The sequence below is a fragment of the Anolis carolinensis genome, chromosome 4 (assembly GCF_035594765.1).
Source record: "Anolis carolinensis isolate JA03-04 chromosome 4, rAnoCar3.1.pri, whole genome shotgun sequence".
Classification (NCBI taxonomy): Eukaryota; Metazoa; Chordata; class Lepidosauria; order Squamata; family Dactyloidae; genus Anolis; species Anolis carolinensis.
In genome coordinates this window covers 177,802,583-177,824,826 of record NC_085844.1, presented here as the reverse complement: position 1 = coordinate 177,824,826, position 22,244 = coordinate 177,802,583, and the positions used below count along the sequence as shown (strand labels likewise).

The 22,244-nt window shown below is 38.7% G+C and overlaps 1 protein-coding gene across 1 annotated transcript in view; it reads left to right on the top strand.

The window, feature by feature from the left end:
* The window catches only part of rnf11 (ring finger protein 11), a 36,374-nt gene extending 14,910 nt beyond the window's left edge, over positions 1 to 21,464 (top strand). The window contains exons 2-3 of the mRNA XM_003220317.4: positions 16,240 to 16,409; positions 19,139 to 21,464. Coding sequence (XP_003220365.1) covers positions 16,240 to 16,409; positions 19,139 to 19,310 — 342 coding nt within the window. The 3' untranslated portion in view covers positions 19,311 to 21,464. The remainder of the gene's footprint in view (positions 1 to 16,239; positions 16,410 to 19,138) is intronic.
* The last annotated feature ends 780 nt before the right edge of the window (positions 21,465 to 22,244 follow it).

The window sequence follows — 22,244 nt, the reverse complement described above, 5'->3', positions numbered from 1 at the left end:
TTAGTAACATGACAGGCATTATCAAGTAGGATATCTTCATAACTAAGCAATCATGGTCCATATCTTGCTTCTAATTGTAACAAATATTTTTAGTTGGGGAAGGAATAGTGTTTTGTTCTTGGAAGCTTGTCTAGTTTTGCGCAGCTCAAGGGATCCTATGGATGGTGTAGCAGCTGGACTATTACAGTATCAGCTTCAAACTTGGGTAGAATTTAGGAGTATTCTGTGGCCATGATGTTTGATAAATACTGGGAGAAGCATTTCCAAGCTCTACGCATGTCATTTTCCTTTCACTCGAATTTTATGTTAAGTGAAATGGGTTGACATTTCAGACACTTCATATCACTTCTATGTATAATATGGCTTTCTCTGCACAGAAAGCTCCCATTCAAGCTAAACCTGTTCACTGTTTGATGAAGTTCCTTTTGATCATTCTAAATTTATCAGCTCCCAAGGAGAAGAAAGTGATTTGGAAAGTAGTTTTTGTTTGATACTTGGCAAGTATCCAGGCATTTGTTGTCCCCATCTGCATGCTGAATACATTTGAAGCTTTCTGGTATTATAAAAGTGTTTTTTTTTTTCTGTAGCTGTTCCACTTCAGTTTACTTCATGGTTTAGTGGTGGGAAAAAATAACATTCCAGTGAGCTTGACTGGAACCTATACTGTGCACCCTCCATGGTCACTGGGGTTATAGTGAAAAAGTGTAAGTTTTTAAAAAGCTCTTTATTTAACTGGAGAGAACACCTCTCAAGGATTTTGTAGGTCTTCTAGTTTAACTGTGGTCAGCATCTATCAGAAGTTGTTAATTGAATCACACTGGAGAACCTGCAAGAAGTGATGCAAATCCAGTTAGCGCCATTTTGAGAAGATCTTCTGAGGAAAACAAAGGTGTTTGAGTTTACTGCAAGGATTGGGGTGCAACCCTCAAAAGGTGTGGGGGGGGGGGGCTAGAAGGAAATTGGCCCCTTGGCCCACACACAGTTTCCCATCTGTAATCTAAAACATCGTAATTCCTATTATGGGCTTATTGCCATTGTTCTTTTGCTTATATGCTATCTACATTGTCAACCTGTGGCATTTCATCAGGGATTGTATATTAATTCAGTGAATATAGTTATGTCACTTTCACTTCTAAATTTCCTCCCTCTTCAAAGGCTGTGCCATAAACCATGCAAAACAGTACCATAATTGTAAAGCTATCAGCGTCTCTGAAATGGAGAACACGTTGGCTGTAATCTTGCATGAGAGATAGCTATGCTAGTCTTGTGCTAAATCATCCCCCTAATCCACCTTTTCACAACTGCTCCCCTTTTCCGAACCCAGTGGAAGGAAAGAAAAGCATCCAGATGTTTTTCTCTGGCTGAATGGACAGTAAGAAGCATCTGCAGGGACCTCCAAATGCCAGTGGATAACATCATTGCTTATCTGGCTATGTGCTGCTCCCAGCCTCTACCAATGGGGAATGTTTGGGGTTGGGGTGGGGGGGCTTGTGAAGCATTTTGGTCACTGCATGGTCAATAAAGAATGATGACCACCTCAATAACTAAAAAGTGAGTTGTAGTGGGCAACCTATATAAGTCCAACATAATTTACCAACAGACACTATGCAATATTATTTCTTTCATCCTTAACAACACTATTTCAATGAACATATCTGAATGTTTGCCAAGTAGCAATTGACTTCTATGTGTTTATAACCAGCATATTCATGCAACCACTGATTATATGTTATCTATCACCGGATAGTATTATGGGACAGGAGGCCTACCATGCTTTTGTTTCTCTGGAAGTCTTCAGGCTTAGCTGGATGGCAAGATTCTCCCTCACTACTTAAGAGATAATCAGCATACCAAATGGCTGAATAGTCATAATTAAAAATACTATTTCTCCTGTGGCTCTCTATTGTCATTTTACATGTGGCACAAAAGTGAGCCAAAATCTGGATTTTTTAAATAAGATGGATTACAGTTTCAAATTATTGTTCTTCCTTCAATAGTGGTAGAGCTAAATTTGTGTTCCTTCAGATGTTGCTGGACCACAGGTTGTACCAGCCCTCATCAAGATAGAAAATGATAAGGAAACATGGGGATTATAGCCCAACAACATGTAGGCAGCCATAGTTTTTACATCTCTGCTCTACAGTTCCTGTGAATAATTTCCTGGCTTTTTGCTAAGTGGAAGAACATCAATACATCTTGCACTTATTAATCCACCTTTCTTCTCACATGAACTTTTACGATTATCTTGACCATTTAGTTTTATATTGAAGAAGCAGTGGACAATATGTCCTGTTTTTCTATCATAAAATAATTTCAAGATCTCAATTTACTCCAGTGTGGGAAATATATGTTGGGAAATGAATGGAGGGTTGGAAGATGTACCAGTAGAACTTCAGTACAATTATATCATATCTCATTATTGCTGGTGCTTATCATAACAAATATAATCAATTTTGGGTCACCTTTTTCCTGTTAATTGTTAACTCAAGTAACCTAGTTAACAGTCAAAGTACAGTAATACTAACAACATTCTGGGACACTTTTAACAGCTTATTAGGGGTTAGACACTATCTGTGCATCATCTTATACAGGTTTTCTTTTAGATTGTATATCTTTGACCACATTTCCTATACATCTGTATGGACATTATGCCCTAAATTTTAGACTCACTTTATCATGTAGGCTCATCTTCTGTCTGTAGCCATTTATACACTTGTTAAAAGATACATAATCATAATCTTTACACAACTCTAAGTGAATCTAATTTTCTCTAACCTCTATGGCTGCATTTTTCCTATCTTGATTAAGCCTGCCCTTCTGTTGTACGAAAGCAAACCAATTGAGATCTTTGCCTTTCTTAAGAATCATATCTCTTGATTTAAACTTCCAGCTTGATGTAAACATCTTGCCTAATTACAGATTCATAGGCTTTGGTAAGTTGCTTGAATCAGGAAACAGTTTGTATGGAGTGCGCTGGTTCCTGGTTTGTGAGGTAATGGCCTCATTGTTTTTGTCCACACTCTGTCAACTGTCACATATAGCATTGTATGAAATGCGCTGTTCAGCTCTAGTAACCAAGATGTATAGCTCTTTATTCATACATACAGTCATGGTCACTGTATTGGCTAGCCTCTTTATGAGCATCAGGGCAAGTAAAGCGTAGTGTTGAGAATATGGGACAAAGTGGTAATTCTGTTTACTCCCACCCCGTTCATCAACAGATGTTAGTAGAAACAAAAAGCAAACAAGGCGGTGGGAGTAGCAGGAATTCCTACAGAGGAGAGAGGGGCAGTGAATGGTGCCAGAGTTGATGTACTAGATCTGAATTTCCAGGATTTTAATACTAGCCTGCTGCACTATCTTTGGATATTAATACATGCTGGGTTCTTTGTCGTTGTTTCTATTATAATTTCATATTGCATAGTCGCAGCCTATTTAGATGTAGCTGCTGAAACCTGTTCTGATATTGCTGCGTCTTGCCTAAGAGCTGATGGCACATAAAGTGGCAGCTGCAACAGAGCTTTCCCTCTTGTTCCTTACATTATGCTTGAGATCACTCCTTTAAATGACTTCTGTGGTTCCAGACATATCTAATACCTTATTTGAATTAGTCCATGCCATTGATTTATGGCTCTGGGATCCCTTAGGTCTGAGTTTTCTGAGTTGTGGGTCACAGCATGTTAATGTATCAGTGTGTTGTGTGAACATTAACGAAAAATGCCCACTTACATGTATTTTTTGCAGCAAAAAATGCATGTTATCTTACAAATCATATATTCTTATAAATATAAATGAAAGTTTTTATGAGATATGTTGTGTCTCCATACATTTCATTGCTACAATTTTTGTATCTCTTATAAAGAGTTGGTTAAACCTCTGGTTTGCTAGTAAAACTGAATTACTGTGTCACAAAATGATGTATATCTAAAATGTGTGTCACCAACATGAAATGTTTGGGAAGCTCTGCCTTGGGTATTTCTGAGTCTTCTTTTGATATAGGCTATGTATATGCAGGAGTCATGAAGGTATGAATGAATCTGCCAAACTGTGGAAGGTTATTTTTCGTGATCTGATTCCCTTCTGACCTCAGAATATCAAGAGGCATGACAGATTGTTCTGCTAGGCTGCATTGGTAGTTGGCTTCCGAGTTGCCTGCATTTTTCTGATCTATGTGAAGCATTGCATAATACCCCAAGGAGCACACAGCATTAGCTAGCTACGTGCTAGACTAGTGAGAACAATCAGCATTTTCAGTTATTTTAAGTTTCTTTCAGATAAAGCTACAGTTACTACTTTGAAAAAGGTGTTTCCATAGTGCCATATTATACCATTTCATAGTTCCTCGGTCTCTACAACCTTGCAACTCATACACAACACAGGTGGCAAATGAATGAGACACAAGGCTGGAAAGAGATGAAGCTGGAGAGAGACACAGACATATCCACAGAGGGTAATGAAATAGTACATATGCACATAGGATGTGAAATACCCATCCATCCATCTATTTGTAAATACAGGTATTAAAAAAGAACAATCCTGGTTCCAAGCATTTTGGATAAGGTATACCCAATCCATTTTATGGACTCAACATCATGATCATCATTATTATGTTTATTTGGAACCTTTGGTGGCACAGTGGGTTAAACCACTGAACTGCTGAACTTGCTGACTGAAAGGTCTGTGGTTTGAATCTGGGGAGCGGGGTGAGCTCCCGCTGTTAACCCCAGCTTCTGCCAACCTAGCAGTTTGAAAACATGCAAGTGTGAGTAGATCAATAGGTACCGCTCCATAGGGAAGGTGACAGCGTTCAATGCAGTCATGCTGGCCACATGACCTTGGGGGTGTCTACGACAACGCCAGCTCTTTGGCTTAGAAATGGAGATGAGCACCAACCCCCAAAACCTGGATACGACTAGACTTAATGTCAGGGGAAAACCTTTACCTTTACTTATGTTTATTTATACCCTGACATTTCTCTCCACAAGGAGACTCAAAGCACTTACATTAAAAGCATTTCAGTACCATTTAAAATATACAAATATACAAACATTAAAACAGAATTAAATATCATTGGTATTAGAAAATTCAGTTAAAATCCATAAAAACTATGGATGGTGGTTTTGCCAATGCTGTTGCAATTTTCAGGACACTTTGTTTATTTAATAAATGTATATACAGTACTCTGGTGAATTTACTAAATTGAAATGCAATACAAAAATTACAATACAGTAAAATAAATAGGTGTAGATGTAAAAAATAAAGCAAAATGCAAAAAACACAGCAAAATCTTTGATAAGCAAAAAATAATCTGGCAAAGCTTGGGTGAAAAAAGGTACCTGATATCTAAACCTGGAATTTAATGTTCTTGTTATTAACAACTATTCTTCGCTTGTTTCTTGGTAGCGAATACAAGTGGATCAAAGTTTCCTTGAGCTTGAACAATCTGAAAATAAAAAGATTTTACAAATAAAAAATCAAAACTTTAAGAAACAAACTTTCTTTGAAGTTTTTTTCCCCTTTTATACTTTACCATCTATCCTCAGCAAACATACTTTTGTTTCCTGCATGTGTCCTTAGTGCAAACGTTTCCCCTGTATTGGAGGTGGCTAAGCTGGGAACGAAATCACGCTTGGCTTTATGCCCAAGGATTTGAACATGCACAGTCACTGTTTGCAGGGACAAGTCTTAAATAATCAGATACAGGAGTCTATGGCATCCCTCTCATTTAGTATGTTGGCGCAAACACATTTTATCCAACATTTTCAAAATGGGGTCTACAGCAGTGTTTTTCAATGTGTTGCCAAGCTATTTATTTCATAACAACAGCCTACAGTATTTCAAACTGTGTTGAATATCAGGAATGCTCTGTTTCTCCAGTATATTGGGAAAATTATCTTGAGAGGAAGCAGACCTTGTTTAGACCATTATTAACTAACTTATTTTCTTTAATCAAGTTCACTGCTACAACAGGAGCAGTCATTCTGATAGCATCGATTGCTGAAAAAAGACAAACAGATGTAGTGGATGGAGGCATTTGCATGCTGTTGTTTCATATGCAGATTTATTTATCACCTAAGGCCCAGGTAGCCATTACTTACTTCATGCATTCAATGACGTAGACTGAATCTACCGTAGCTTATTCTACAAACTCATCACACTTGAGCATTTTCTCACTTGGCGTAATGTCCGATGTAACTGTTTTATAGTGTATTGTACAATTTTTATATGTGTGTTTTATTGTAAGCTGCCCTGAGTCCCCTGTTGGGTGAGAAAGGTGGGATATAAATATTGTAATAAAATAAAATAAATAAATAATGGTTTGGATGTTAGACTAGTACCTTGGTGACCAGGATCCCAATCCCTGCTTGGCCATGAAAACCCATTGGGTGAGCTTGGGCAAGGCAGTCTCTGAGAAAGCCAGTGGCAAATTTCTGAACAAGTATTTCCAAAAAAATACTCCAAGCTAGATTGACCTCAGAGTTGCCGTAAGTCAGAAATGACTTAAAGACACACAACACAATAGCAGCAGCAGCAACAACAAGCTAGTACTTGTTCTGTTGCAGAATATATGGCTGTTAGGAATTGTGGAAACTGAAATCCCAAATGCCTGGAGGGCCCAAGTTTGCCCATGCCTGATATATAGTCTTGGCAAGACCCTTCTAACACCAGTGGCTTTCTTCATCCAATAAGAAATTTATACTGATCTACTATTGGAGCCCCTTGTGGCGCAACAGGTTAAACCACGGAGCTGCTGAATTTGCTGACCGAAATGTCGGCGGTTCGAATCCGGGAAGGGGGTTGAGCTCCCACTGTTAGCTCCAGCTTCTGCCAACCTTGCAGTTTGAAAACATGTGGGTTGGTGCTCATCTCCATTTCTAAGCTGAGTAGTCAGCATTGTTTGTAGACGCCTCCAAAATCTGCTAACCTAGCAACTCAATAACATCGAAATGTGAGTAGATCTATAAGTACCACTTCGGCGGGAAGGTAACAGCATTCCATGCAGTCATGGAGCGGTGTTACCTTCCTACCGAAGTGGTACCTATTGATCTACTCACATTTCAATGTTATCGAACTGCTAGGTTGGCAGACCTCGGAGGCGTCTATGATCAACGCCGGCAATTCGACGTAGAAGTGGAGATGAGCACCAACCCCCAGAGTCGGAGACGACTAGACTTAATGTTGGGGGAAAACCTTACCTTACTTACTATTAATATGCAAGATGGTGAAATGGTCTGTCCAAAGGAATCTATACGAATGCACTTTAAATAAAAGTGATGATAGAAACATGAACAAACCTTAATAGAAATGTTGCTGGAATGGCAGAAAGAAGATTAAGCAGCATCATATCAATTTCCATAGTATTTTCAATTTCTCTTTGGGGAATTAATTATTTTTGCAGTTTTGGCGCCTTGGGAGCAGGCCATGCATCTTCTCTGCTTTTACCAATGGAGATATATCACTTTCTCAATCTAGTTTTTTTTGGTTTTTTTGTTATGGAGGTGTTTTTTAACAGTAATGTGTGTGACATGATGGATTAAAATAAAAAGTTTTTGATAATTACAATTCCCCTTCTGTTCTTCTGCAGTGCTTGGAGGCAAACTTGAGCTCTCCAATTATTAATGAAATACTGTTGCCATCATACCTCATTGTTGGCCAAACTGGCTAGGGCTGACGGGTATTTGCATTCAACAATTTCTGGGGACCACAGATTTCATAGCCTTGTTCTCTATGTCAAAACAAATCTAGACTGTGAGAGCATTTAGAGACATAGCCATGTCAGTGTGCAAAGGGAAAGTGTAGCATCATATCTGGGCATTTTTCCATTTCAAGCCACTTTAAATCAGTGGTTGTCAACCTGTGGGTCCCCAGGTGTTTTAGCCTACAACTCCCAGAAATCCCAGCCAGTTTACCAGCTGTTAGGATTTCTGGGAGTTGAAGGCTAAAACATCTGGGGACCCACAGGCTGAGAACCACGGCTTTAAATGCTGTGACTACCCCCTGCAGAATTGTTGGGCTTGTAGTTTAGGGAGGTCCATGGATTCTCTGGATGAGCAGCTTAAAGGACCCTTCTTAAACTACAACCCCCAGAATTCTGCAGGAGGCAGTCACAGCATTTAAAGTGGATCCAAGTGAGAAAATGCTCAAGTGTGATGAGTTTGTAGAATAAGCTACGGTAGATTCAGTCTACGTCATTGAATGCATGAAGTAAGGCACTTGTGGACAGACATTTATACCAACAGATGTGTAGGGTGTGTATAAGTGTAAATAGCAGAGGAAATGCTAAGCATAATGATGGGGTGATAAATTTAATTCCAGTGATGGCCCTAAAAAGTACTTAGGGGATGCAGGATCAACATAAGTAGGTAAAGTGAAGGAGGTTCTTGACTTGTTGTATGATAAGAGCTAAGGACTAGATGTGGTTATAAGAACCTATTTGTAGCTTGGATGTCAACTTGTACTAAGAATACATTCAGACACGAATCTCTGTTCATGCAATTGCTTCTGATACACCGCGCCACATTTTGAAGTCTATCACTGTTTGAACTCCATTTCCTGGCACATGTATATATATTTCTCACAAAAGATCTTGCCTCATTAAAGAGGCACAAGCTGGGGTTGCCCATGTGGAGCATCTTGGAGATTTGATTATTAAATAAGTAGCAGAATGTGCTTTTCCAATGAGGCTTGACATGGGACCAGTGCCAGATAAAATGAAATTTATCACACCTGGTAGGGACAGGAACCAAGTGACGAGCTGAACTGATGAGCAATGGAGGGTGGAAACTCATCTGGCTAAAACACACCCTGGGAGATTATCCTAGCATGAGGGGGACCTGCTGTGCAATAATTGATGCGAAAAAACCAGTTGCTTATAACAAGAAGCTCTATGTTTCATCAAAACTATTTTTCCTCTCTTTAATCTGTTCTATGCTGTTTTAAGTATTCTTAAATGGAAAAAATGAACAATCTATTTGATTTTTCTATATTAGGGTTTTTTACATTCAACATGCTATAGCTATGCATGTTATGAAAATAAGAATACAGATAGTGTAGACTTCATTATTTTCAAGCAGCTTTCCTACTTTAGGATTGAAACAATGGGTGAAATCTTGTTGGGGCATTACACTAACATAAAAACGGTTGTGCAAATGATTGTGCTTCTTCAAAAATTGTGTAAGGTTGTTCCCACTCTCTCATCATCAGAAGAGAGCAAAGGCAACCACCCTGTGAACAAATCTCCCTTAAGGGTCATGGCAAATCAGAAATGTCTTGAAGACATCCAACAATAACAGCACACAGTGCATGTTTACTTAGAAGTAAATTTCATCATGTTTGTCAAGGTCCCATCTACACCGCCCTATAATGCAGTTTCAGAATGTAATTTAACTGCATGGAACTGGATTAAGGCCCTGTAAGGGTCACAGTCTAAATAGCTTTGACTTGCTCCATATTTTGCATAATGTGAAGAAATACTTAGTATTCCTGTTTAACATTTAGTGAAAAGGGACACAAATGTTTTAGAATCAATTTTTAATGTTAATCTAACCAATTCCATAATCAGTCCTCTGAAAAATGTGGGCATTTTGCGTTCAAGAATGTATAAGTGACTTAATAAACAAGCTATTAAATTAATTCTTAATTTTGTTATTGCAGCACATTTTGCATACAACCGTGTCTGTGGTGAAATTAGATAATGGAATTATCTAAATTGCTATATAGTTGTTTATTTTGACTAGATGTATAGGGTCAGATGGGTGAAGTATGGCCCTTGAGATCCCTAGGTGTGGCCTGAGGGACCCGCCAGAAGCCCATCAAATCCACCAGTTACTCCCAAATTTTGCAAAATATTTTGGGTTGATTTGGGGGTGGTTTTTTTGCCTACAAGACACCCAAACTTTACCCAAACCATGCAAGAAGAAAACAGTTTGCTCTTCTAATCCTTTTCCAAAACAGACTCCAAAATCAATTGAACAGGCTGTTGGAAGTGATAGCATATCCTTTTGGTTGCATTGAAATGCAAGAAGCGAAAATGGTCTTCTGTTGCCTACTGCTGGTGTAGGACATTATGGTTACTGACTGTAAGGAACTGTGCTTTTCAGTTTGGGCAAACTTCAAGCAAGATTTTTCAAACACTGCCCCAACAACTTTTTTTAAGCACTACATGGAGCCAAGATGCATGAAAAATAATGGGAAACAGGTTAATTAGATGTTTTATAAGAACCCCCTACTGCGCTACAGAATTCATGTTGTGCACAATACATTTTTTGTAAAGTTAGAGATATGATCAGGGCCACTAGATTATTGTTGGCTAGGTTTAAGACATTTTGTTCCCAGCATAGTCACCGGAGCCTAATTTAGGTCCTGAGAAACACTAAATCTTTAAGAAAAAAACAAATTTAGGGTTCTTTCTTTTTTGAGATGAGGCTTTGTTGACCAAAGGGGGCCTAGAAGGGACTTCCTGCTATCAAAATTTATATTCCAAGTTTAGGAAGACGTGTTTACCTTAGCAGAAGTGCTTGATAGCCAATGGTCAGTGATTATGAAGGATATGAGATGCCAATGTGACATAGGGTGCATCAACACAGTCAATCAAATGCAATTAATTCCCATGGCACAATTAATTTTTGTCATTTTGTAAAGCCTTTAATGTTCTTTGGGAAATAGTTCTGGTACTTCATCAAACTACAACTCTCGGGATTCCATACATTGAGCCATGGCAGTTAAAGTGGTGTCAAACTGCATAATATTGGGATTAGAGTGTTGGACTGGGTTAAGATCTTTACTTAATTTTGGAATCTTCTTTTTGAGAAAGTGATATTCTGTTAGCTTCAGAGGAAGGCAGTGGCAAATCTTCTTTGAATTAATGGCAAAATTCCCTAAGACTGGGTTGTTATAAGTCAAAGTTGACATGAAGGTAAGTAGCAACAACAGTATGGTGGGTACACAATAGTGTATTTCTGAACACCTGCTTTGGGGGAGCACAGCTGGGAGACCACTGTTTTATTGCTGTTCTGCTTGTGCGCTTCCCATAGGCATGTGCTTTGTTTTGCTGTGAACTTACCACACCTGATAGGGGATGTGAACCATCTGAGGAGCTGCACTGATTAATGATTCAATATACCTTTATAATATACCTTTAGCGTGATCAAGTATCTGACTTATGCTCTTCCGCTTCCCTTTTTCTGTACTACAACTCATCACAGGTTCATAGACCATTCAGGTAATGCAAGTATCTACCATTCAGCTTCTAAATATTTGAAAGAGCATAAAATCATAGTTGGCCATAATCCAGCACAGAACTGTACCCTTGAACCTATTACTTTTCATTGGCTCTAAGTACACTTAAGTCTGTGTTGAACTGTGCTCATGGTTTATTATAGCCTAACAGTCAATATATTCCATTTAAAGCAAATATTTGTGGCATAGTAGGTCTCAAGAATTAATCCATAAGAGCACTATTAGTAACAAATTTGCTTCTGAAATTGAAATATGTCCTGCTGGAAATTAGTTTGATTCATTTCAGAGCATAGATGTAGCTATAAGCATAGATGTAGATATAAGTTGAGCACAATATATGTCATAGCAAATATTAAATTAAACTTCAAAAAAAAACATAGAAATTAGTAACTTGTTTTGGTTATGGCTTCTTTTTTTAATTACTAGCTAAAGCTCTTTGAATAGTTTTGTGAAAATATATTTTTAAAAAACATTCAGAAATTTATATCAATTTATTATATTGAGTAATCTTCAGATAATCTTTATCCTGGGATTATGAGTTCCCGAGCTACCATTGACCTGTTTTCAGAGTATTAGGGAATTGTTAGTCATGCAGTACATAAATGAAAATGGTTTGCATTTGAAAGCTGGGGAAAGATCAGTCTTTTATACCGAATCAGACTATTGGCCCAGGTGGCTTAGCATTGTCTACAGTGCATTACGATTGTATATTGGCCGACTTCCACTGGGAAGGTTTTCAGAAAACAGAATTTCCCAGTGACTGAGGATGAACCTGTAACCTATTCCAGCAGACTGAAAAAGAGAAACTATGACTTTCCATATGTTAGATTGCAACCCTCATAGCTCTAGTCAGTGTAGTCAAGGATGCTTTGTTCACCATTGTGTATACTGACCTTAGCTAATGGTAACTGCAGTCCAACATTAGGAAGGCCTAGGTTCCCCACCCTTTGTGCTAGAACATTCCTGCTTCTCTTTGCCTGGGAAATGTGTGAGTGCGCCTTCAAGTCACCTGTTGACTTAGGACAACTCCATGAATTGCCTGTGGTTGTCTTAGGGAAGGAGTGCATAGAGGTGTGCCTGCCAGTTCTTTCCTCTAAAATATAACATACAGCACTTGGTATTCATTGGGCAAAAAAGCCAACATGGTGAGCACAGCTGAACCCTTTCTTCCATCTTATATTTTTTCCTCCAGTCAGGCTACAGTGCCATTTCTGGCATAGTAGATGATAGGGTAAATAGCTCCATGTCTAATGTAATCAAGCATTGCCCACCCACCCAGCCTTTTGCTCTTAAACCAGACCTTATAATTGCTGTAATTACAACTTATCCAGTATAAAAATGTGGGCTGGTATCACGTTCGTGTTTACCCAGAAATTCCTCCGATTTATGCTTGTGTTAAGTCATTCTTTTGTTAGTTGTGGAGGTTGCATTTCTCTGCCGACCTCACACAATGATTGAACTTCCCACCAAAGCCCACCTTTCACCTCAATATGGCCATTCTCTGGCTGGTGGGGGATCAGGTGGCAGTGGAGAAGAGACCAACTATGTTCTTATAGTTGGGCACACTCAATGATGTCATCCATCGGGTGTCACACCCCAAGGCTGCATAGGCACCTTGAAAACCACACTAGAGCCCAGAATATAAGCAATCAAGCTGTTTATTGTAGAATATAAGCAAGCACAAGCAAATAAAGTTCAAAGTCAATCGAGTGGATGAACCACCAAGCAATATACTTATCTAACCTAAAGAGTAGTCCAATAAAGTCTCTCAAGGTTATAATCTAACCTGGAACTGTGCTTAGTCCCGCAAAGTATCAGGAATAGTCTACATAAAGTTCACTTTCCAAGCAGGACACATAAGGAAGCCACAAGGAACAAGAACCAAACTCAAAGTAATCCAAGGAACTGTAATCCACACAGCCAGGAATCAGCAAGGTCCAACTGGAAACAAGGTATAACAAGGCAAGAGATACTTGGAATCCACAAGGCAAAATCTTGGCTGGAAAATCACAGAAACAAGAGCTCAAAAACAGAGGTTTTTTTCTCTTGAATAGCAAAGTTGACACCTCTGCTGAGCAGAGAAAGCAAGAAGTATTTGAAAAGATTTCAAGGCTAACATTCCTAGTGAAAACTAGGGAGAGCCATCCGTCTCAAGGGAAAGTTGCTCATTAGCTGTTTCTGAACCATGGCTTCTTCTCCGATACTCCCTCCTGCTCCTTTTTTGGGTAAACATCCCCCTTCTGTCAAAATCATCAGCCTCCTCCGTGGTAACATAGCCATCTGGTCTTTGAACTGACCTTGACTGCTCCTCTTTGGTTTCAGAATCCTCTGTAGAAACCCAATTCAGCTAAACGTAGCTGAATTACAGGCCGAGATTCAAAGTCTTGGATGGGTCCAACATCTGGCTCTGGTTCCAACTCAGACTGAGCTACAACATCGGGGCTCCAAAGAACCCCCTCCCAAGAATGCCTTAAGTCTGTGTCTCCATACTGTGTGTGTACATAAAGTTGATGTGTGTATGTGTCTTCATGTCACCTTTCAACTTCAGGCACCGCATGAATTTTGTAGAGTTGTTGGCTGCCTCCCATGCAAGTACTAACTAGAGCTGACCCTACCTAGATTCTAAGATCAGACAGGATCTGTTGTCTTTAGTGTATGCTTACCTTGCCATGTTTGGGGGAGGAGCCGCACTGTTAAAAGGTGTTTTTTAGAAAGGATGGGATAAGAAAGGAGATACAATATAGTTCCTCCTAGTGGAGTTTTTTTCCTGTTTCCTGATCTCCGCTGAATTTGAAAAGGAACTTTAAGAAGCTACAATTTTTTTTACTACAGTTTCCATTAGCCTTGGAGAATTTGGAAATTGTCATCCAAAATTAAATTGCCTAAGTCTCTTATTGCATCAAAGTTCGTGTCTTTTTGGTGAATTTCCTTATTCTTTCAATTTTGTTTCTTCCACTGGTAAAGATGCCAGATTGTGAAATTATGTCAAGATATTAAGAACCCCCTGTCTGAATCACACACACTAAATTGTGAGCACTTCTGGATGGGAACTGAAAGACATATAGTCAGGAACAAAATGGGGAAGCCTGTAAGCCCCTTCTTCTTTAGATTAATAGATGTCCATCTGGCATCTCTCCTCTATCCATCTGGTCCTTGTTTGGAGTAGAAAAACATTACTGAAATGAAATAAGAATGCCAGCCTATTGGTATCTAGTTTTTTAAAAAATAGTCCTGCTTGGAAGTTTTAAGTGGATTTAGTGGTGTTTTTTGCATTTGACATGAATGAACAACAATAAAAATTACTTGATATCGTGATTCTAGCATTACATGGCTGTTTCAGTTATCTTCCTAAAACAGCCTGATTCTTCTGTTTAGACTAGTGGTTCCCAACCTTTGGTCCCCTGGGTGTTTTGGACTTCAACTCCCAGAAATCTCAGCCAGTTTACCAGCTGTTAGGAATTGTGGGAACTGAAGTCTAAAATATCTGAAGAGGACCAAAGCTTGAGAACCACAGGTTTAAATATTGTCTAGACCAGTGGTTCTCAACCTGGGGTCACCAGATGTTTTTGGCTTCCAACTTCCTGAAATCCCAGCCAGTTTACCAGCTGTTAGGATTTCTGGGAGTTGGAGGCCCAAAAACATCTGGGGACCCCAGGTTGAGAACTACTGGTCTAGAAGGGTATCTTGGGGCAAAGTTTTTGGAGAAAATCAGGGAAACTGTACCTAGTGAGATTACAATTGCAATCATAAGTGAGCATCTAGCTTTTATGCTTGTAATAAAATTTGAACTTTTGAGATGAGATGTTTGATAAGTATTTTATCTGTATGTGTATATGTAGCAGCTGCTGGTGGTTTCTATGTCATTGGGACAGTGAATCCAGTTTGACTCCATTAAAGTTTGGGCAAAACTTGGAGTGAATTCATCACCCCGAATACATTGGAAGAAATTCCTGTCATTGTCTTTGTGTTCCCAAATAAAAACAACTTGAGTTTGGCCAGTTAGCATTTCATTTCTGACTCCCCCCCTCCCAGTCAAACACATGGGATCTTATCCCACGCAGCCTGGGCTATTTCCATGCTCTTCAGAAACAAACTCCCATGGAGGCCATCACATGACGTAAGGGCACTTCCAGTGGTACTCCATGCAACTCCATTTCCGCAGTGCATAGAAACGAAGCCCAGAATGTGTTTTCAGAAGTTGAGTGCTACCCGACTTCAAACGGCAAAAGACAGGGAAGGATGGAAAGGATGTGGGATGACTGGTCATCCCAGAAAACAGACCTCCCTGCTTTCCCCCCGCTCATGGGATGAGATCCTTGTTGATGATGTGTGTCTCTGCTTCTGACTTATGACAATCCTAAGACAACCCTATCACCGAGTTTTCTTGGCAAGATTTGTTCAGAGGGGATTTACCTTTGGGCCGAGAGAGCATGACTTGTCTAAGGTGGGCTTCCATAGCAGAGTGGGAATTCAAACCTGTTCTCCAGAGGCCTAGTCCATGTGTCGATCACTGCACCATGCAGACCTTCCCCAAACTACTACTTTTACTGTATAAAAAGTAAATGAAATCCGTCCCCTTTTCATGCTTTATGCTTCATAAACTACAAGTTGAAACCCATCACCTTCTCCTTGTTGGCAGACTGCAAATCAGCCAATTAGCCAAAGCATGTAAGCCTAATTTGTCAGTTTTCCTGTCAAGTTTGTACATCTGTTTAACTAATCCGTAGAGAACTCCTGGAGACAAAAATTAAATGTTCTTTGCAGAAAACAGCTTAGAATAGACTTGTGCCAGCTTCCCAGTGAAGCTGGCATGGCTATTTATTCTATTATTCTATTCTTTATAATTAATCCATAAAGCTGTCAGAAGAGGAAGTGTCATATGAAAGATTTTTTTTTTGCCAGAAAAAAATAAGGAATATATCACTTCCAACTTTCTCTCTACCCTGACCTTGAAACTAAAAGAAAATTTGTTTTCCTTCTCTGTATCTTTTTTAATTTTAGGAACAAGTTCCAGTTCCAGTTTACCACCCGACTCCCAGCCAGACCCGGCTAGCGACCCAACTCACGGAAGAGGAACAAATTAGGATAGCCCAACGGATAGGTCTTATACAGCATTTGCCGAAAGGAGTCTATGATCCAGGAAGAGATGGTTCTGAGAAAAAAATTAGAGAGTAAGTCCCATAAACAGCTTGGCACATTAAATTTCCATGTGTAGAGAAGGCCAGGGAAACAGATCTACCATTGGCTAGAGTCTTTCTCCAAATAGCCGTGCTGGACACCAAGTTGCCTTGTTGTGCATTCATGTGCAACATATGCTGCCCGTACTGAAAGTGATGAGAAACCCTGTAATCATGCTATGCTATGCTAGAGAGAGAGAGAGAGAGATACAATAATATATAATAATATAACATATTGTATATACATATAATATTCATAATATTTTATTATAATACAATATAATACTAATAATACAATATAATATTAATTATATATTATATTTTACATGCAATATTACTAATAATATTACAATATATTGATATAGTACAATATAGTAATTTATTGCCAGTATTGTGCTATGCTAATAATATAATATTGTATGTAAATTTAATTTGTAAGCCGCTCTGAGTCCCCTTCGGGGTGAGAAGGGCGGGATATAAACGTAGTAAATAAATAAATAAATAAACACCGCTTTTAATGAAAATTTTGTCCAGTGGCAGCTGGAGTACATTGAACTGAGTACAGTGAAATGAAGGCAGGGCAGATAGCTGAAAGCACTACTAGGAAAACGGGCAGAGGCAATGGTAGGCAGCAAAAGATTGCAGGGAGGGGAGAAGAAGGAGAGATCTCCCACTGCACCAAAAGGACAAATTGTGACTAGATTTTCCTTTTACTAGCAGACAAGCACATTTCTCTTCAAGCAGGCTTTTAATGTGTACAGTAGAATCTCACTTATCCAAAATAAATGAGCCAGCAGAACATTGGATAAGCAAAAATGTTGCTAATAAGGAGGAATTAAGGAAAAGCCAATTAAATGTCAAATTACATTATGATTTTACAAATTAAGCACAAAAACATCATGTTTTACAACACGTCTGCCTCTTGTTTGGGAGTGTGGTTGCACTTATGTTGCTGTTGGGTGTGTTGGCCTGCTGCGTGTTGATGCCTAGAGAAACAGCTGTGGATCAAGGCGGGAGGCAGACTGCATTAGATAATACAGAACATTGGATAAACGAAGGTTGGATAAGCAAGACTATTGTAATATCTCTCAGGGGGGAAATTGGGGTGCATTCTCTCTTTTTAATGATTCTAACTTTTGTATCTTTTAAAAATAATTTTATACTGTTTTAAAAATTGTAATGTTTTAACTCATTTTATCTGTGAACTGCCTTGGGTCCCACTTTAAGTCTCCTTCGGGAGAAATAAAACGGGGTATAAATAATAATAATAATAATAATAATAATAATAATGTGAATTAAATTGGTTGATTTTTTAAATAAATTGTCATAAAAAGTAAAATGTATTTTTTCTGTAAAAGTAGGGTAAGTAGGCTACCCTTGCAGGTTTATTTCAAATGGGGGATACATTTGGAAAAATGTTGGAAGGGAGTCATAAGTGAGAAATCCCACCTCCATCATCACCATCATCAATTTATTTCTTACCCTCCTTTCCTTGCGGCTCAAGACAGGGTACAACATGGTTAAAACAGACAGATAGACCACAACATAATTAAAATACATATCACATATTCGCGTGTAACATAAGCAAAATCTCCCTTTTTAAAAAGGGAAATAAGTTTTAGAAATGTCTACTTGTTTACTGCTGGTTTTGGTGCTGTAAATCCACAAGGCGGATTTTTATTTATTTCGTATCAGAAGCATTGCATAAATTAGTATAAAACTGATAAAAATAGAAAGAGCACAAGCGGCTAAATATATTTTGACCAAAAATGGGCAACAGTGACCGCATTTCTGTAGCCTCAAACAATTCTTCCTTTGTACATGAGATAGGACATTGTGGACAAGCATACAGATGCAGAGTTGTCTGCTCTGCTGCACAGTGGCACAAGGTGGAGGATTCTTCTAGGTAGTGCCATTTTGCCAGGTTGTCTTTTGATCTGCCCACTCCACTTCTGAGTCTGTTCAGAGACTTCCACGTTGCCCATTCTTGATTTGCCCCTGGAGGCAGACCCTCGTGGGGGGCCATCCAGTTGGGATTTCGTGGTTGAGCTACCAGAGGGATACTCTTGCTGTTGCTGGGGGAATGTTAAGAGGAGTGGTGGTTCTTATTAAGCTTTTCCTTGATTTGAGTCTACTGGGAGGAGGCTGATAGCCATACAGTGGATGGCTTTCACAATGTTCAACAGGGCAGATGATACTTATGCACTTCCTTTTGATATGCCATGATCCTGGGCTCTGCTCTGAACTTGCTGGGTTCATAATTCTTGTCTTCTCAACTAAAGTCATGGCTTCTATTATGTGACTAAACTGAATATTGAGGGAAGAGAGGAAATTCTGGATGGCATCATCTTGCATCCTTTCCTGTATTCCCACAACTTTTTTTTTCTTTATCCACTAAAGAAGAGTAGGTAGCATAGAAATTTGACTTGTTGGCACTGTGGCTGTTCATTTGAAAGCGTTCTTTTTATCCAGTTTGAAGCCTCATTTGTCTTTTCATTTTCCTCATCCGCTGCTTTCTCATCATCTTTCGACCAAATAGCTTATTGCACATTTTTGCCTTATGCCACAGTACTGCAAGTATTGCTTGTTCAGGAAGATTACATTCATGATTTTCTTCAGAGTCGTCAATAACTTCACTCATACAGTAAATGCAGCTATTAAGTGGACTTTCATGGAGTTAATAATTTAGATTTTCTCCACTTTCTTTTCCTTTTCCCTTCTAGATGCGTCATCTGTATGATGGACTTTGTTTACGGGGATCCTATCAGATTCCTGCCATGCATGCATATTTACCACCTGGACTGTATAGATGACTGGTTGATGAGATCTTTCACATGTCCTTCCTGCATGGAGCCCGTTGATGCAGCACTATTGTCATCCTACGAAACTAACTGAGCCACAGCCTCTCTTGTGATCGGTTGAGGAAAACATCCGGCTTCCTGGGTCTTATCCTTTGTCATTCTGCCCAAAGAACCAGAGATTAGGAAGTAAAATCATGCACAATAAAAGCTTGTTTCCTAACAATCGAAGAAAACAATATCCTGCATAATTGCAGGTAGTGGCAGAGGGAGGGAGGAGGAACTATGTTTTAGGGAATATAGAAATAAGTAGGATGCTATTTTTTGTAAAGCCTTGATCCAGTGCTTAAAATTAGTTTCACTCCTTAAGAAAGGTGTGTTAGCACACCTCTCCTGAGGAATAGTACGGTGAGTGTTCCTGACACAGTTGTGTGGACTTAAACCACCGTGAAGTTCTTGTGCCCAAGCATCAGTGAAATGACTCAAGAGTGCTACTAGGAGAAGGGAGGGGTTTGAGAAAGGGATGTTGAAGTATCCTTTTTCCTAAAGAAAGTGGCAATTCTTGCCTGGTTTGCGTCGCAGGTTTTCTGGTATTTGGGTCAATGCTCTACTTACAAAAAAAGAAAACCCCAACAACTATATTTTATAACACTGGCACAAAAATAGTTTTAAGCTTGTTTGCACAGTTCTTTTTTTATCCATGAGAAATGGAATCCATTTTGCCTTAGGTCTTTTTAAATAATGTATTCTTATGTTTGGGCTGGCTCTATGCTTGAAAACCAGTTTATTTATAACCTGTTATAAAAGTGCTATATTTTGTTTGCAGTTGGGATTATGTGGTCTTCGAAAACAATCTCCTAGTTTATTAGCAAACGTGAGATGCACTATCTCTTTTCTATGTGACATTTTAATGTGAGGGTATTAAAAATATTAATAGGCAAACAAGTGTTTATCTTCCTAACTATCTCTTTTGCTGCTTCCTTTCTGCCTAAAGAGTTTGCAGAGCTTAAATATGGAAATTGATTTTACATTTGTCACGCTAAAATGAAGCATGGTGCAGATGAAGACAAGGTAAAGATTACCTATCACAAACACACAAAAGTTTGTTTAGAACTTCCTTCCTTCAGCAAAAGTTATCTTGAACCATATAAAAAAGGATACTGCATCTCTCATTCTTGTAGTTCCTAGATTCTCAAGACCGCACTGTATCTCAGTCTCTGTATTAAATGTATTTTTTGTATTCTGCTGGCTGGTATAGCAGTCTATAAGGCAGATGTGAAAAAACTATATTTTATGTTTTGTACAAAAATGCAAAATTCATATTTGGCACTGCATAGGAGCGATTAAGAAAGCTATCTGCAGCTGGTGAAGGCTGGTTCCAAGTATTTACCTTTTTGAGACTAAGAAAAAAAATACTTGATACACAGTCATACAAAGAAAGTGTAGTTGTAAAGAAATATTTTTTTATCCACTTAGCATGTGGGTTTTTGTCCTCTTCAATGTTCTTTAATGTAACTTTTATACATTTGACTTAATGCCAATACATTGCGAGTATTTTAGTTTAGCATGAGATGCAGGCTCTAGTTAACTGCAGTATATTGAGAATTGTTTTTGGTTGATTACATGATTCTTAGAAATGTATTTAAACAAACTACTCCAGAAGACTGTATGCTTAACAGTATAGAGCAATGACATGTCAAATAATTTCTACAAGATTACTTAGTAGAATGCAAAAACCTGTATAATGTCTTATTTATTATCCTGCAGAAATGGCACTGTGGATTATTATTATTCAAATGCCTCAATGCACATTCCAATGTGTACTCCATTGTATACACGCAGACCTTATGAAATCATTTTGATTGACAGGACAGATTGAACATGTTCTGAGGTATTCCTATATACCTGGAATAGGTCACTGAATTGGAGTGAGACAGTTCGCCATGAACTCCAGATTAGATCCACAGAGGTCTCAACAGACTGCAGAAGAAAAGAGCGTAAAGCAAGTAGTCTTAGGGTGATTTACATTTCTCAGTTCCCAACCTTTAATTCTGTTGTTCTCAGTTGCAAGAATTGAATTTGAGAGAGAAAGAAATGAAATTGTGCAATATTTTCATAGTAAACCATACTATCTTACCATTCCATGTGTTGTTTTCCATAAATGTTGATGTCTCTCTTGTGAAGTATTGCCAGACTTTTCTTTTGTTTTACCTTGGATTGTTAAACTGGCAAATGAATATTTTTAACCACCTTTTTCACGTTCATCATTGTTTCTTCCAAGGCCCACAAAACAAGAGGTGGGGAGAAAAGTATTATGAAAAAGTGTATTGTTAGTCTGTAGATGTTGGTGGTGATACCATTAATTTCATAAGTTTTCTTAAGCAGGGAGTGCTCAGGGGTGGTTTGACATCACTTTCCTCTTAAATATAGTCTACAGTGCCTGGTATTTTCTGGCAATCTCCCACCCAAATATGGGTGCTTTCTGGTTATTTAGACCCTGCCAAATATAGAAGGAGAGAACAAATTCTTCTGTGCTTAATCTTTCATCACATAAATCCGTTCATTTGGACTGACTTCTTTCTTAAGCAATTTGGAATTGTTTATTCAAAATTGAAGTCACTGTTCGGTGTGTACCCTTTCCGTTGTCCATTATAGCTGGACAAATAGGAGGCAAAGAGAAACTCACTGTGATAACATCAGTTAGAATATTTATCCCACTTAAAGGAATATAGTCCAACCCCCATATGAGCCTGACATTTATTTGCCAACTCCCAGGGTTGTTATAATGTGGGGTGGCATCAGGAATTTGGCCCTGCAAGGATGCATTAGCTTGCAACTTTAAAGTGCCATAGAAGACGTAAACACAGTCAGTAATTGCAGCTGGATGAAACAGTTGCATTTAATTGCCTATGCTGTAAAGATGTTCTTAGAGAGCTTCCTCTCCTTGCAGAACCTGCCATGCTGATGCAGGCCTCCAGTAGCTCTGCTTTTATTTATGGCTTCATCCAAGAAATATTTACTTGTGATAGCC